We start from the raw sequence: 16,458 nt of genomic DNA, 5'->3' as shown, positions 1-16,458 counted from the left end.
GGGGTGCGCGCACACGCACACGCATGCAGAAACAAATTAATTGGAGAGTTGAGGTTCATCACTTGTCTGGTGTTTGACATAGCAGCTGGAGTCCAAAGAGACAGCACGGTCTACGAAACAATGCTGTGATTCTGGAACTAAAAACGGTTCCGTAAACTCAAATACATATACACAGCATGCGATGGTACATGCATCTGCATGATTTGGCAGGGTTGAAGTGGGAGTCACAGACTGATTCTCTCCTAACAGCAGCTTTACAAACACTTCAACTCCACTGCTTCATATCCTTACATGGAGAGAGCTGCACACACTCGCCGTCTGTTTATATTTCAAGATTATACAGCACTAGAGATGCCATGTTGGAATGTTACTGCTGCAACTATCCAAAAATGTTAGTTTATGAAATAAGGATTTGAAAAATCACTTAGTTGATCAACTGTCAATTAGGCAATCAACCTTATTTGATGATTGATTTAGCAAAAATACCAATGCATTAATCCTGAATTACATTAATTACATTAAACCACACATTTTTCTGTCGCCAGTAAGGGCTTTTCCCCACTTGCTCCACTTTTGTGTGTAGCCTATCCTTGAGGTCTAACAAACACTTCCTTCTTCATAAAACATTTGCAAAGCCTTATTTTCTTTAAAGTGAAACCTGTTTACTTCCATGGTAACTTACTAGCAATTGTCTTCTTCACTGCCTTTCTAGGCCTATTGCTGCATTTCTTGCCACAATACCTCCACTTGTGAATCAGTGGAATGCTGTGAAACCATCAGTCACTCTTATAGTGGTCAAAAACTCCACAAAGGGACATATAAAGATAGGATTAGCTACTTTCAACCTGTAAGGCCATGTCTTGTTACTTTTAGATTACTTTTTTTAAAATTATTATCTTGTTAAGGTTACACATATTTATTAAGTTATGTTTCATGTTGTTTTACTCTGAATTTGATGACACTTCAGGCGCTGCAAGATTAGCTTCGTTCTCACTGCTATGAGACATAAAATCAATTTCTCATTGTCTCCTGGAGGACATTTGTCCATTCAGGCGCTGGAGATAGATTGTAAAAGTCCTGTGTCTTTTCATGCCTCCATGATTTTATTCTCTCTCTCTGTTAAAAAAACAAATAAATCAAGGGCAGAGACATGTCCACTTTGCAGTAACCATGGCGAGGTCACTCAGTGGTCCTCATGACTTTAGTATTTCAAAGCAAGTACAAATACACTTTGGTGAAAACGTTGTGGAGGCATTTCACAGACTGTGGAGTGTAAAACCTCACTGTAAGTTTTCCCTAGGCTGGGGGTGTGGCCTTGACCAACTGCCACTTTGTTCGTTTGAAATCCATGATGTCTCTGTCTCATTGGTGGGCCAAATTCTCTGAGCTGGCAAAGCAGAGAAAGGGGAGGTAACCTTACCCCTCATGAGGTCAAAAGGGGCCAAATTCCACATCGGCCCATCTGACCTTTCATTTTCTCAAAGGCAGAGCAGGGTACCAAAAGCTCGGTTTACACCTATCACCATTTCCAGCCACTGGGGGACCATAGGCAGGCTGGGGAACTCAAAAAAACTCATTATGATGTTGGACTTTTCCACCAGTACATGAATGCACCAAAATAAGGCTTAAAAATAAACTACTGCAAGAACAACATCTACAAATCCACATACTTCCAGTATATACAGTTGCGAGGTAGCTGCGAACTTGGAGAGGAAGGCAAATAAGGACAAAAAAAACAGATGAGAAGATCTGACCCTCACATAAATCGTTTGCTATATCTAATTCCTTGATCACATACTGAACTTTACTATAAGGATGTAGCTATCACACTTGGAAATACCAGATCTCCACCACAACAAACTAAAATATGATCCTCAAGTGAATGGTGAAATCTTCAAAAACAAAACATAGGAATGAACCACATTGAAAAACGTTCTCAAAAACATCAACAACTTGTGAAAAACAGGCGTTTTCCCAGCATGCGGGAAACCCTCACACATGTGGAAATGATAAATACTGTGTAGTCTAATGGCATACCTGATCTGGATTGTGCTCAATTAAGTAGTCCAGATACTGCGTGTGGTTTAGAATAGGTCCCAGTCATGCAAAGTGAGAGGAAAACAAGGCAGCAATGTTAAACAGGGAAATTTGGGGCTTTGACACGGAATTGGACAATTAGAGGCATGTGCCCTAGTTTGAGAGATGTGCCTTGAAGAGGTTGTCAAAAGCAGCAACTCCGGTCTGTGTCTTACATGGAGTGGCCTTCAGGAGAAGGGCTGAGCCCTTTTCAACCACACCTGGGAAGGGTTCCGTTTTTCACGTTTTAGTTGACAACTTGGCTGTACATAGCCTTTTTCAGTTTGTCGAATCACTCAGTGCAAAGTACTGCTGTTGATTTTGTTCACCTGAAAAGGGAGAGATGCAATCCGCTTTCAGTGAAGATCATCCAGGTCAAACTGCGTTCTAAAGCCCTTTGTTCAGAACACTGTACTGCCATTCAACAAAAGCCTGCTTTGTCTTCAACATTTGGTGTGAAACAAACCTGTCTACTCAATTCCCTCCAGCTGTTCCATACTTTAGACATCTGCTTTTTGATCATCTTAAGCTTTTTAAATCTATATCCAGACCAATTTGATTCCAAAGTACCTATCTTGTAATGTATCTAATGATACATTTCCCACAGTGCATTAGGATATTGGGCCACTTGTGCACTGTGCATGTTGTGCATGTAAAGAACTTTAAAAACATCATACAAACACTAAAAAAGATATATTGTAATCAGTTGGCTTTTCATTTTGAGAAGTTTTATTTTAAAAAATTTCAATTTGGCCCCATTACTGAAGTCTTGGTCAGTAGTTTGGAGGGCACTGAACGAAACTGTTGATTTGTCTTCTGTTTTTCCCACAACTTCCTGGGTTCCTGGTAAAAGGAAGGTTGTCCACAACATTTTACACCCTTAGTGAAATTTTTTTACAACCCCCGTGTTACTAAAAGGGGGTTGGGATTTGAGGACGGGTAAAGTAAAACACCTTTTGGCCCGCGTTTTTTTCTCTTTAAGTTGAATCAATCTAATGAGTGGAAAAATATTAACCTTTCAAAAGTTTTTTTTTCCCTTTAAAAAGTGGAGCACATGGGGCACTTTTTTTGGTTTTAGTTTAAAACTTCAAATTAATTTAAACCAGTAACTTTTTGTGTAAAATCTTCTGCCCCCCTTTCCTAATTGATGAGATGAAGTTCAATTTAATGGGCCAAAAAATTAAGGGTTTTTGAGGGGCCAAAAACCCTTTAAAAAACCTTTTATAGTACAGGGAAATACAAAGCACAAAAATAAAGGTGGAAAAACCCAAACCCTTAAATTAACGTGTCTGCAGATAGCTGCCCAGGGTTTCCCTTCCTTAGGCCCCCACGTCCTCTTTCAAGGGAAATTTAGGTGCAAAAATATGTTGGATTTGTTTAAAAAATTTTTAAATTTTTTGGAAAACATTAAAAAATACGGAGGGACAGGGGACGCTCCAGGCTGCAGCCATACACTCTTGTTTAAAACTGGAAGTCCTCAAGAGCAGTACACCAATGAGCCACCAGGGGGAGAACACAAGCTACAAAAATATGTTATTGAGAATCATATCTATTATTCAGTATCCTTTTGACAAGTGAAGTACAGAATTACAGTATGCCTTTCATCTTTTCAATTGGTTCCTCACTTGTAAAAGTCTATTCATGATCCCAGATAAAGTAATTACTAGAAGTAATGGGTGGTTTCAGATTTATAGGACACGGTGTGGTGTTGTGGTGGCTCAGTGGTTATCATCTCACACCTGTCGTTTCATCTCACCTTACTGAAGATGAGCAGCACTTCAAAAAGACTCATTTTATCTTCAGAGGTAGGCTATGGGAGAAGTGAACGTGGTGCTTTCTTCTCGTCTGATTTAGACTTCAGATGACCTGCTTGAGGAGCGCATTAGCTGTGTGCACTTTAGTTTCAAAGCATCAGTGTTGTATATCGTCTGCAAAAATCTTTCTGGGTCTATTTGCTGCAGATGAAAGCAATGTGTACAATGGTTTTATTACACTGTGCAACCCAGGAGAAAGACAACCTGTCTGAAGTCACTGCACGTGAACTTCGTACATGCACGCTTGCAACGTGCCTCAATTATTTGCTTTAGCAGAGAGGCTATGAGTAATACAAGCTTTATCATTTGATTGAAAAACTGATTTATGAGTTTCATGAAAGAAGTTTTATGTTTTCTTCATGTTAAAATTCAGTAGTTCTGCTCTGTTTGGTTTCAATTTTTGCTAAACACATTATTACTGTAATTCTGATGAGAGAAGAGTGTTGAAGTTTCCAGTGATTAAATAAATCCTGTAAACTACGAATGGAAAGCACACCTTCAAAGGGTTGAAGATTTGTATAAAAAATGACCTAAAGATCAGAAATAACTTCTCAAAATTTGAAACAGCTGTATACTCCCGGCTCCAAAATATGTTTCAACATGTATTAGCCCATGATATTTCCAAAGCATTAAATAGATACAATCCGGGTTACATATTGAAACTGCTTAATCCTAATAGACTATAATACAAAGGTAATAGATTCCTATGCGTTTGGTTGTTTTGTGAATATGATCATAGCTACGTGTGTGCGTCTGTGAGTTCAAAGAGACGGGAGAGTGCAAAGAGAACTGAGGCAAACCAATTGACGATGAACTCTCTGCAACCTCCCAGCTCTTTACAAGTTGGTTCCATAAAACAGCTCCCACCCATTGATATCAGCACTTCATGGCTTAAATAATTCAGCAGAAAATCACGGTGATACCTGATTCTCTGCAGATTCTTTACTCCTGGCATTTGATTATGATGAGGAAGAGTAGCGTTTCAAAACAGAACATCCACCAGGTAATGTGAATATTAATTATGAGGAATACTAAAGGCTAAACAGAAAGCAGGTAATGCACTTCCAGATGATGTTTTGTTTTTCTTCGAAAGTCCACAGTAATCATATTCTTTGTTAATAAGTTACCAGTGTTACATTGATGAGACAAGGTTACAGTTGCAAACACCTACAGCACTAAAATTAAATTGCACAACATTAAGCTCCTCATTAATACCAGATGTATTTTGAGCTAATGATGTGTTCTAATGTAATGCATGTTGGAAAAGGCTCAAAGGCATCTGATGCTCCTGAGCTCCTGATGTATGTGCATGCTGTTATATCAGCTTTGGGCTTTATATTGGGTATTATTAGCATCAACATTTTTTTTTGGGGAGAAAAATGAGAGACTGTAAAGTAATGAAAGTGTTCCCTGCACAGCATCACAGTATCAGTCAGTTCAAGTTGTAAAAAAAAAGGGCAACGTTGCTAACCCCCCCCATCTCTGCCTCGCTTTGTTTTTAACAGCGTTTCGTCCCTCCTACAACATGCCTCACAGATTTAACTGTGGAGAGTTATCAAAGAGCATATCTGAATCTGGGACCTAAGACATGAGAAAATCACTGGCTTTGTAAGCCAAATCTGAACATGAATATGTGCTTAATGAACTACAAGTGACACCACTGCTTTGCACGGAGATTCTGGCAGAAGCAGTTTCGCTGATGACCGTCCTTTGTCAGAGAGTAAAATTTGCTCCTCAAAGACAAAGGACAAAAAAATGCATCAAACCTGCATTGATTTAGCAGGGTTTTTAGAATAATAACATAAAATAGTTGTTGCCCCTCTATACATTTTCCTAGCTTATATTCAGCAATCAATCAATCAATTTTATTTGTCACAGGAAATTGTACAAGGTGCAATTCCAATGAAAGGTTATCCAATCAGCTGCAATTTATCTATCTAGTACAGGGTATGCAATGCATCTGGACAATAAAGAAACGTTGCGAACGATGCAGAGAAACTGAATTTTTTACATAATTTTCTCATGAACTACTGCAATTACTTAAATGAAAAAAAATTCTAAATGTTTCCCATTTGTCTCTATTTATATTTGCTTTTATGCAGATGCAGATCCAGATGCCGATTTTAAATTTTTAGAAGGTTCTTTTTCACATCTTTGTATGATCATTGTTGTGTAATACAGACAGATGTTCAGGTAAAAATGTTAGGGGAAAGATAATCTAAAAGTCCACTTTTCTCTCATGAAAAGCTCTGAATCTAAAATAGTAGTCTGAAAATAGTAAGGAGACCTTTGAGCTTAGATTCTCTTCACAATATTTTGTTTCAAAAGAACAGGAATGCACATCTATGCACATGTAAGCAAATATTCGTTACCCCCAAACATCCAAAATAACAATTTTCAAACCAATTGTGCAAATCACACAACTTTGACTTTTATTTAATCCATGTAAGGATATCAGAGATGCATTTTTAAACAAACAACAACATGGTATTAATCCAATGCAATTAAGATAGGACTTTTTTCAAATATCAGCTGGTTCATAAATCCTTCATCTCAGTGTGAGATAAGGTCTCTCAACTGACTCCTCAGACTGTAGTAACTCTCATGACCAGCTCTCGTGTGCTATTGCTGGGTTGGCTGCGGGCTTCCGGCTGCCTGAGGTGGCTGAGGAGGTGAAGGATGTTGTAGGGATAGTGTTGGTCTGGCACTGCACTGCCGTTGTTGTGGTCCAAATGAATTTCCAGTCCTCCTGTGGCAGTCACCGCGGTTGTAGAAGTTGAGCCATCAGCTGTGGAAGCTACCACCATCAGCGAGGAGGTGGAGGTGGACACTCCTACCCCAGTCTGATAGCCTGGGCTGGGCAGAGACAGAGTCCTGTCCGCGGTGGTGTTCTTCAGGTCATCGCTGTCCAAAGACTTATCATAATTCAGGACCTTCCACTGCTGGTTCACGGCCTGCCAGCGGTGGAAGATACGAAACACAGAAGGTCCCTCGTGGACAATTAGTGCTGTGGAAATCAGAGCATCAATTAGAAAATGTCACTGTCTTGCAGCAGTCTTAATGACACCACAATGTGATACATGTCTCTGCAGTGCTCGATTCACTGTGTTAAAGCCTGCAGGACATATTATCTGAGGATATAGCAGAAAAAAACAACTAATCTTTAAAGTATTGCACCATAAACCTCAGATATGATTTTTATTACTTAGAAAAATTGTAGACATGGCACAACTTATGATCCAGCAATACTCTCCACTTTTGGATTTAGGTTAGCAAAAATAATGCATTTGTTCTCTGGGGTTGTTCGATAACATCTTATGACAGTTTAAAATTGCTTATTGATTCATGGTTATTGAACGCAGTATCTGGAAAATTGAAATCAATCTGTAGCAAAATATGCTTGGACCCCAAGATTTTACTGCATTTCGTTTTCATTTTAATTAAGTCGTGTAGAGGAAAAAGAAAAATTTGTTTTTGTAACCTGCTTAACTTAAGCTGAAAACTTTCTATACCATTATCATCAATACAGCCAGCATTCAGAACTGTATCACCATACAACACGATTTAAAATAGTAGCATTTTTTAATTACATGTGTAGTAAAATAGCATCTGCTAACAAATATATAATATACACATATAATTCCCAACCTCTTCTATATTTACAGAGTTTACTGATAAAATCCTGTCTCTCCTCAGCTCTGTTTCTCTCCAACTCTGTGGATAAGTGAAAGTCAGGCCAGGTGACAAGTTAATCTCTGTAAAGTGCAGAGTTAATGACTCCACAATCAATCCTCACCACCAAACCGGAGACAATCAATCTCCTCTTCCTCTTATCCTGCTGTCTGCTGCAGTGGCAGTCAGAGTTTGCTTAATGTGGGATGCCATCACACAGTCATCCAAAACATGCCGGCCCCCGGGCTCCAGAGGAAGACAGCGGGCTTAAAGGGGATGCTACAAATTTAAATTTGGACACCCACACAAATCCAGAAGATGGTTAAAAATGCTTTGATGCACCTTTTTTTCTGTGTTATATCAGCGCGTGGTGGTTTTCAAAAGTTTGCCTAAATTTGACGTTGAAGCTTTTTATTATGCTTGATTAATCAAGTAAACTTTGGTTAAGCATTTCATCTTATTTAATATAGTAAGTGCAATGTAATAAATAGTACACAAATGTTGTTAAAAGTGACCAAACAATCTTGTGTTCTATACAAATATGAGCTAGTATAACGTGATAGAACTCCCCACATACATATTGATAAGAAATGGTATAGATTTGTTGTATTGATTGTCAACAGTGTGAATTGTTCATGCCCCAGCTGGCATTCATAATTATTTAATTCGATGAAAACCTTTGACATTATGTTTAGTTTACCTGTTGAATGCATGATGTACTGTAACTGCTGCTGGATACACTAATTGTCATTCTCAATCTTAAAAGGCACACATTAATTCCAAGAGGAATTATGAGGATCTAATTATATTAAACAAGTAATGAACTGATGCGAAATCTAGCACCTTACCAATGCAGACGATATCCATAAAGCCGTACATGCCATAGCAGATCTGGAAAAGCAGATCTTGTCGCTGCCAGCGGGCCGAGGGGCTGAAAGACGACCACACCAGCCAGGAGATACTGGCCATCAGGAACAGGGAGCCCAAGATGGCTGCTGCTATCTGCACTTTTTCTATCACTGTCAAGGAGATGGCTTGCCACTGCAGGAAGACACAGACCACAGTAACAGATTAGCTCTTTGTAATTCCTCTTTTAACCTTACTGAATACTTAGAAAACACAAAACAAGAACAAGTACATTGTGTAAGAGAAAGATACAATCAATGGGTGCATTCTCTGATAAAAAGCATGAATTAAAAAATTCACATTATAAGTTAATCAGCCTGATAATCAGAAAACTATTCTAGCTAATCTGAAGAGGTGTGTTTTGATTAGTGCTTCTAATGTGTCCAGGTCAGTACAGTCACAGCTGTGGCGGTGGAGCAGGTCTGTGACGTAGGAAGGAACCTGGTTATTGAGGGTTTTGTGGGTGAGGAGAAGGACTTTAAAACTGGATGCGTTGGGGGGACAGGGAGCCAGTGGAGGCTTTGAAAGACAGGAGTGATGTGATCGCGGGAACGGGTTTGTGAGGTGACGGGCAGCAGAGTTTCGGATGTATTGAAGTTTATTTCAGGCATTTGCAAATGGACCATAGAGGTTCAAAACTCTTGGCATCTCATCCTGCTCTTTTCTTTTTAAATGTCTACAGTGCTGCCCTGTACACCTACAGCTCACCTGTAGTGGGTTCTTGGTGCTGATGGCAATGACCTGATATTTGTAGTAGCAGAGCTCACAGGCCCAGGAACCTCTCTCACTGATCCATTTGATGAGGCAGGGATGGTGGGTGCAACGTACTGATCCACTGCACCGACATGGGCTCAGGAGCTCCCCCTGTGAGAGAGAGATAATCAATGCCTGCAACCCCAAGTGTTTTTCATAATTCAGTTCATTTAAATGCATACATATATTTTTCATATTTTTACTTTCAGTAGATAGCTTGTTTAGACAATCTGTGCAGCTGCTGGTAAAATATGAACCCAGCTACCTGTGTAGTGCTGTGATGTACACGAAGAATAATAGAGTCATACACTGATGCATATGGGGTTAGATTTTACAGTGGAAGCACATAGAATGCAACAAAATGCTGCTGACTACAACAACAAGCTAAAATATTCTGCCTCATAATACTGGACTCCACTGAGCGGCCTAAGTAGTGATTTGTGATTCTGATTAAAAATCTCCCTGAATCATTGACTGGCTGATAATCCTTTCATTTCTCATGGCATTTATTCCCTGTAGATGTTTCATACTGAAGGTTACACTATACATACATGCATATATTTGCAGTTCTTTGTGCTGGCTTATTGATTTTCTGAGAGCTTTGCATGCCCCCCACACACACAAACACACGCACGCGTGCACGCACGCACGCACTAATCCTTTGTCTCACATCGAGTTGTCGATTACTATTACAGTTGAAATGTAGAGGATTTGTCACTGAAGCGTTGATTAAAGAGCAAACTGCAAAATACTCATACACCAAATGAACACAGTTACTGCAGCTCGTAAAGGGAATATAGCTGGTACATATAATAAATATTCTTTTTTAGATTTAAATATGGTAACTTCAGACCAAATACTACTCTAGTGTATAATTTAATCCTTTAATTTTCCTTTCTCCAGTTTCTTCTGTCAGTGCCTTCCCTCTCTGCCTGCACCTGCTTTTTATTGCATTAAGAGGGTAAAAGAAAAACGTGTGTCTGGCTGTCCTGCATTTGTAAAGCATTCTTGAGTATATTTGTAACAACATCCAATATTTGAAACAGTTTGTAACTTGTTATAGTGGCCATCTTGCATGACATTTCGGAGCTCAGTCAGTCAGTCAGATGTAGGGGACATTTCAAGTCCCCTACATCAGCATGGTGACAGCTACATTTGAGCAATTTCAAAGAAGGCAGATTAACTTTTATATAGTGTGGTAAACCTCTATGCCGCAGTAGCCTGAATCTTAAAGAGGTAGTTAAAAGAAGACATTCATTTCAGCACCTCAAAAGTTGTTGGAGTAAAGATCTGTTACGAAGAAGCATTTGAGCAGTACCATTAATTTACTCCTGAACTGGGACTTAGAGGGAGATTTGTGAACTCTTGAACCATGTGAATATTTAACAAAACATTACTGAAAAAGAGCATATTCTTCTGAGATTTAGCAGCCTGATGTGTAACTTGACCAACGTGTGTTTTCAGTTTATCCAGTGGGGTTTGACAGGTTTTCAATAAAAATCACGGTATTAGACTCTGAAACCCATCAGCCAAAGTAAGAAATTCAATAAATTTGGCATAATAGGATTTTCCACTTAACAGCAACATGTGCTCAGCCTAACCAGGCCTTACTCATCTGAATAAATAGCCATATTCAGCCTGAGGAACAAATGCAAGATTTAAAATCACCCTGGGCCCCAAGCTCATTAAAATACATCTTGTCATATTTGGTATGGATAAGGACCCAAAAGATGTAGGCCTGCCATCTTTTTGACGTCCTGACCTGCAGTAAAAGAAACTACAATCTCTAAAATTCAAAGCAGGACCTTCTTGAATGGATGTTTTAATCTTAATGGGACTGAACAAATAAAAATTTGCCAACTCCCTCTGCTGCGAGACAGCTCTCCACCTCTCTAAGATGATGCATTCAATTTCTAAACTAAGGTATTGTTAATCCAATATTAAATAACCCCATGTCCTCTACTAAGAATACGGCATTGAGCAGTCAGTTTCCAAATTATTTCTCCACGGCATCGTTGTGCTGACAGACGGAGCAGCACCCTGATTGAGGAAAAGGGAGAGAAAAGCAGGGAGTTAGAGGAGAAAAGGCCCATCTACAGATGGCCAGGGTGGGAGTGTATTGGCAGAAGCACCAGAACACTTCTGCCTTGTCCAATGAGACTCAGACCACACACTGAGACTGGCCTGATTGCAGCCAAGAGCTGAAACCTAGATCATTCCAGTACAAGCGAGGCTGGAGAGAGAGCAGGAGAAACTGATAATCAATGTGGCATTACTGCCCACGCATACAGAAGTGATAACTAATTGTCCTTTTGTTGATCAAACAGCAACGATCATTCAAAAAACTACAATAGAACAATGTTTTAAAAAGATGATAAGACTGATACTGATGTTGGCCATGTTATTCCATTTCTCTGCATTATGCTAAAAACATCTCAGTGCACCTAATTTCCTCCTTATAAAATTGGATCCACTCCAAATATATATTTATTTATATGTACAAATATATATTGTATATATATATATATATATATATATACACACAAAAGTAAATTAGAGATGGCTATTCACATTTCTTAAGCTTGAATCAATGCAAGTGAACTCAATTAACTCTATGCAAAAGGAAATTGTGGTATTATAAAGTACCACCCACAGAAGCTGAATGAAAGCAATTTTTACAATAGCCAATGACGTTCGGGCCACAAGTATTTCTTTACTAAGTGCCTGCAATACTGTAGTCATTTGAAAAATAGCTTCATATGTACATTTTCAACATATTCAACAAGTTAGAGGAAATATAATCACTTAAAAAAATCAAAATACAGGTCAAATATTTATCACATCACAATATCACATTTATTTACTTGTAATGACTGCTCATGAAACATATGCTGGGAGACGTTCCACTCATTGCTTGTTTTGCGGGCACCATTAAGCCTACAGTGACAGTTAATGGCCCTTTAAAAGTAATTGAATAAAAGTGCAACCATGGGTTATAATTTAAGTTCATGAATTCACAGCTCCTGTCTTCAAAGATATCAGCAAGGCCAAAAAAAATGCAGTGTGCTCATGTACTTGTTTATATCCCATTCTAAACAACTGGCAGAGGAGCCAGCCTATGTACATTGATGGAGTACAGAGAGCATAATGCCTCGGCACTGTGGGACCATATAGAAAGAATGATGCTTGACCCCTCGAGGCTTCTCATTGTGTCTCAGGCCAACGCGCCATGCGAGTGCATTATCTGTGTTGCGATTTAGGACGGAAGTCTTTTCTAAGCACCAGGGACTCGCATCTTCTCAACGTTCAGCTCAAGTGAGGACAAAACAGTAGAAGCATCAGACCCAAAGGACACTTCAATGTAATAGCACACAGATATATTCCTTTACTTTTTTCCTTTATCCTTTTTTTTGTGCACTACGTAACTATTACCTGAAACGGCTATGATCTGAAGATGTAGCAGATAAATTGCCTATTCTTTAAGGGATGAGGTCAAGATCAATTTGAAAGCACAAGCTTGAATATAGAAAACGTTTCGTGAAAGCAAGTTCGAGCCTCCTCTAAAGCTTCTCGCTGACCTTTAGCAAAATGGAACCGATGGATTGAAATATGTCTCCGGTTAGCTATCCAAAAATACATGAATACCTGAGCTTTTGATATATTTACATTGTACTGTCTGTGATTGTGGTACTGAGCTGAGCTTAATTAATGTTCCTTTGGGGACAATAAAGAATGTTTATCAGTCTAATGATTACAGCTGTTGATTATACTGTACATTGTATGTATCTGGGAACGGAATTTAACTCCAACAGAAGTAGTTTGGCTTAAAGGATTGGCAAAGATTTTTACCTTATCTTAATACAAAACTCTCATGTCCATTTAAGAGTTATTGATCTCTGTAATCATTCCATGGCCATTTAGATGTCACTTCATTGTGTGTATCGAATGTGACAGGGAGAGAAAATCCAGTTTTTGTTTGGTGCTATCAAGTGGATGTTATTCAAAGTTACAGCCAGTATAAAGAAGAGGAATGATTACAGTGACCGATACCTTCAATGGGCATGCAAGTATTGTATTATGACAGACATGGGAAAAAAGAGGCAAACCTATCCTAAAAAACAGCAGGACTTACAAAGGGATAACAAAGGGCACCTCAAAGAAAATGGCACCAAAAACACAGACAGAAATCCGATTACATAGACTTATTTCATTGTTTGGTGTCATATTAAATCAGACTACAACCATTTTTCAATGATGCCTCTGTCAGACATCCAAGGCCCTTTTCTAGTGGGGTGCTTGAGGAAAGCAATGTCTCTCGCTCCCTTCTTTACTCTGTCTTGAGTATCTCAGCCTTGGGGATGGAAATGTTTTTGAGGTGGATTGTCAGATCAGATATTGGCTGCCTCGGTCTATGTGACAACCCTTAGGCTGGGGTGGGGGCGCGGGGGGGGCAGAGGATAACTAATGTCCCCACTGCCTGTATCACACAGTGACACACAAACAGTCCACTCATCCCTCTCATCAAATGGAGTCTCATTCTCCTTGTATCCATTTACACACTTCCACAGAACTTGCATACTGATAAGACAGCATGGAATTAAGTGCTATTGACTAGCTGCAATGTCTCAGGGAAGCATCAATGATGTGAGTTGGAGGAAGCCATGGGAAACACTGAAGATCCTGAAGGCGGTACTTTGTATGCACTGCAGAGTGTGCTGACTATCTGGAGTTTTTGGAAGAAAAAAAAAAAAGGACGAGGCCTTGTATTCCAATCTCACAACTAGACCCCCATGTCTGTTATAATTACAAAATCTTGCTCAGAGGTGAAATGATGAATTGAATTGCTGCTGGAGTAAGGAGTTGAAACACATGCAGATTATAGACCCTACAATAACCATGAAATTTCAAATTAAATTGGCTGCTTGGGTAAAGGAAAAGCAACCATGAGTACACTGCCAGAGAGAAAGTTATATGTTCTACACCTCAGTTATCATGCTTCACACCTTTTGTAATCCTCCCTGCCTCCAATGCGAATTGGTGAGGTGTGACGTATTTGTCAATGTGGTCGTAAGGCTCTGCCAAACAGTGTAACTAATGTCTCTCCAAATTATTAAGAACTTGCTTCTCTGATCATTTCATATTATTTATTGCAACACATTTTAGCCATCTTTTCAGATTTTTCATCTCCTGATTGATGTATTCTAGTGTGACATTATCATTAATATTACTCCAAAGACAGAGACATGCAGTGAGAAGGCTTTTCCGTCCTGTTTTTCTCCCCATCTCATCATTTTTTCTATTTCAAGGTGGTGCATGCATGAGCATCCGAATGAGAGGTATTATTTGATGTTTTAATGCATACAATGCATCAATATGAATACACAGTGTATGGCTATTATAACTTGTTACTGCATATTTGTGTATCATCCACACTTGTCAACCATGGGGACAAGGTCTGTTATTATCCTCCCACTGCCACAGCTGTCTTTTCAAGCCATGCGAAGGGGTGAGTCCAGAATGCAGTGGCATCTGCACAGGGGGCTCTCCAGTGGCATGGATTCCCTGATCAGACACTGGGACTGGGTTTTTTCACTGGAAAAGAAGCTTGACCAATAGAAATGACAATCATAGAAAGTCTGTATGTAACAGAGGCTCATGTCAGAAAGGGATGTTTTTTTGGCTCTAAAAATTCCTGGTCCGGCTTAGCATTCTCTTACACCAACAGATTTAACAAAGATTTCAGAGAGAAGCTTTGTGAGAGTAATTAAATCATGGATCAGATGGACACTACATGACATAGCCTACATAGCTTATTTCAACATTTAGGGGGGGAGACAATCCTTGACTTACATGTTCTGGTCCCTGGAAGCAGATCCTGCACAAGGGAGTCCTGAAGCCACTTGTGTAGCTGGTGAGAGAATACCTCTCCTCCAGTTTGCCCTTTGAGCAGTCATCAGAGGAGCTGCTGCAGCCGCGCAGGGCAGCCGACAGCTCTGCAGCATCGACCCAACCCGGTCGCTCTCCGCTTGGTAGCCCGGTGGCTCCTGCTGCAGGTGGGGCAATCCGGTCCCCTGCTTGCTGGTGGCTCCGCGTTAGCGTGTTGTTATTGTCGGGGACTGTGACGCCTGTTTCATGGCTTTCCGTAGCTTGGACGCTCATGGGGGTCAGCGGAGGCAGTGGTGTCGGCGGTGGCCCGAGAAGGAGCACCCTCAGGTCACCGAGCAGGACGCAACAGCGGCTCTTCAGCATGCCCTGGCTGCGCAGCATCAAGCTGTATCCGGCCACAAACTCACAGCACCATGGAAAGGTGCAGGAAAAAAACAGCATCTACTGTATGTGTCCCCGTCATGAGCAAACAGTTCTTAAAACGTGTGGGATGGGATAGTGGGGGTGCGTTTTCCAGTGTTTGTTGGGGTTTAAAGCTGCCTTTTCACAGTCGTTTTCTATGTTAGAATTATTTATTCTAATTGAAAGTCTTTTATTGTTTTCCCACGAGAACGTAAATCCAAAAGGCAAACAAATCCCATCGATGCAAACAAGTGTCTGAAGCCATTAAATTCAATAAATGAAACAGCTAAAAGAGGAAAGTCAAATGTCAGATTGATATAAATATGCATTCACATAATAAGGCTATGGCTCGTTCACTCAGTGTCCACTGTCATTGCATGGCCTTAATGGTCTGCCTACTCTATAGAGGCTAAACTATCTAGACAGGCTTCTCCCTCCAGATTCACGACGAGTGGCGAAACCAAGAATCAAATCTGCCTTTGGGCTACAATGGACTGATAGGACTAACAAAATGTCAGCGCTCATTCTTTTAAAATCTAATATTCCAAGAACACCGAAAGACACATTTTAAATCAGCAACGATCAGGTTGCTGTCGAAATCTTAGGCTCTCAAAGCAAATGAAGCGAAATATCTGTCTTACCTGGCGAGCCACCACGATTTTTATACGACTCACAGTTTCAGGATTTTTTTTTTTCCCAGATCTCCTGCCAGACTGCAGGTCGCTGACAAGTCTGCGTGAAGCTTACATCCCCAATTATCGAATTTCCATATTCAAAGAAAAAGCCGATGGGTTTAATTCCCTCCGTTAAAATCCAATACGATTGTCGGACTGTCCTGCTCTGGGTGAAAGCATCCGTAGCCCCGCATTCTCCTGTGATCATTGGCTGCTGAATCGGTGCTGCAGCTTCAGCACCATGATTCCTGGGACAGCTCCCAGACGCCACACGT

At 40.0% G+C, this 16,458-nt stretch overlaps 1 protein-coding gene across 1 annotated transcript; it reads right to left on the bottom strand.

The window, feature by feature from the left end:
• Positions 1 to 6,406: 6,406 nt before the first annotated feature.
• Positions 6,407 to 16,458, bottom strand: marchf4b (membrane associated ring-CH-type finger 4b). The gene is made up of 5 exons (XM_032529097.1): positions 16,151 to 16,458; positions 15,072 to 15,795; positions 9,177 to 9,332; positions 8,411 to 8,603; positions 6,407 to 6,897 (listed from the first exon to the last, which is right to left on the bottom strand). The coding sequence occupies exons 2-5, from the start codon at positions 15,546 to 15,548 to the stop codon at positions 6,476 to 6,478; spliced, it is 1,248 nt and encodes a 415-aa protein (XP_032384988.1). The 5' UTR covers positions 15,549 to 15,795; positions 16,151 to 16,458; the 3' UTR covers positions 6,407 to 6,475.

This window comes from Etheostoma spectabile, chromosome 11 (genome assembly GCF_008692095.1).
Source record: "Etheostoma spectabile isolate EspeVRDwgs_2016 chromosome 11, UIUC_Espe_1.0, whole genome shotgun sequence".
Taxonomy (NCBI): Eukaryota; Metazoa; Chordata; class Actinopteri; order Perciformes; family Percidae; genus Etheostoma; species Etheostoma spectabile.
This window is presented reverse-complemented; position numbering and strand designations above follow the sequence as displayed.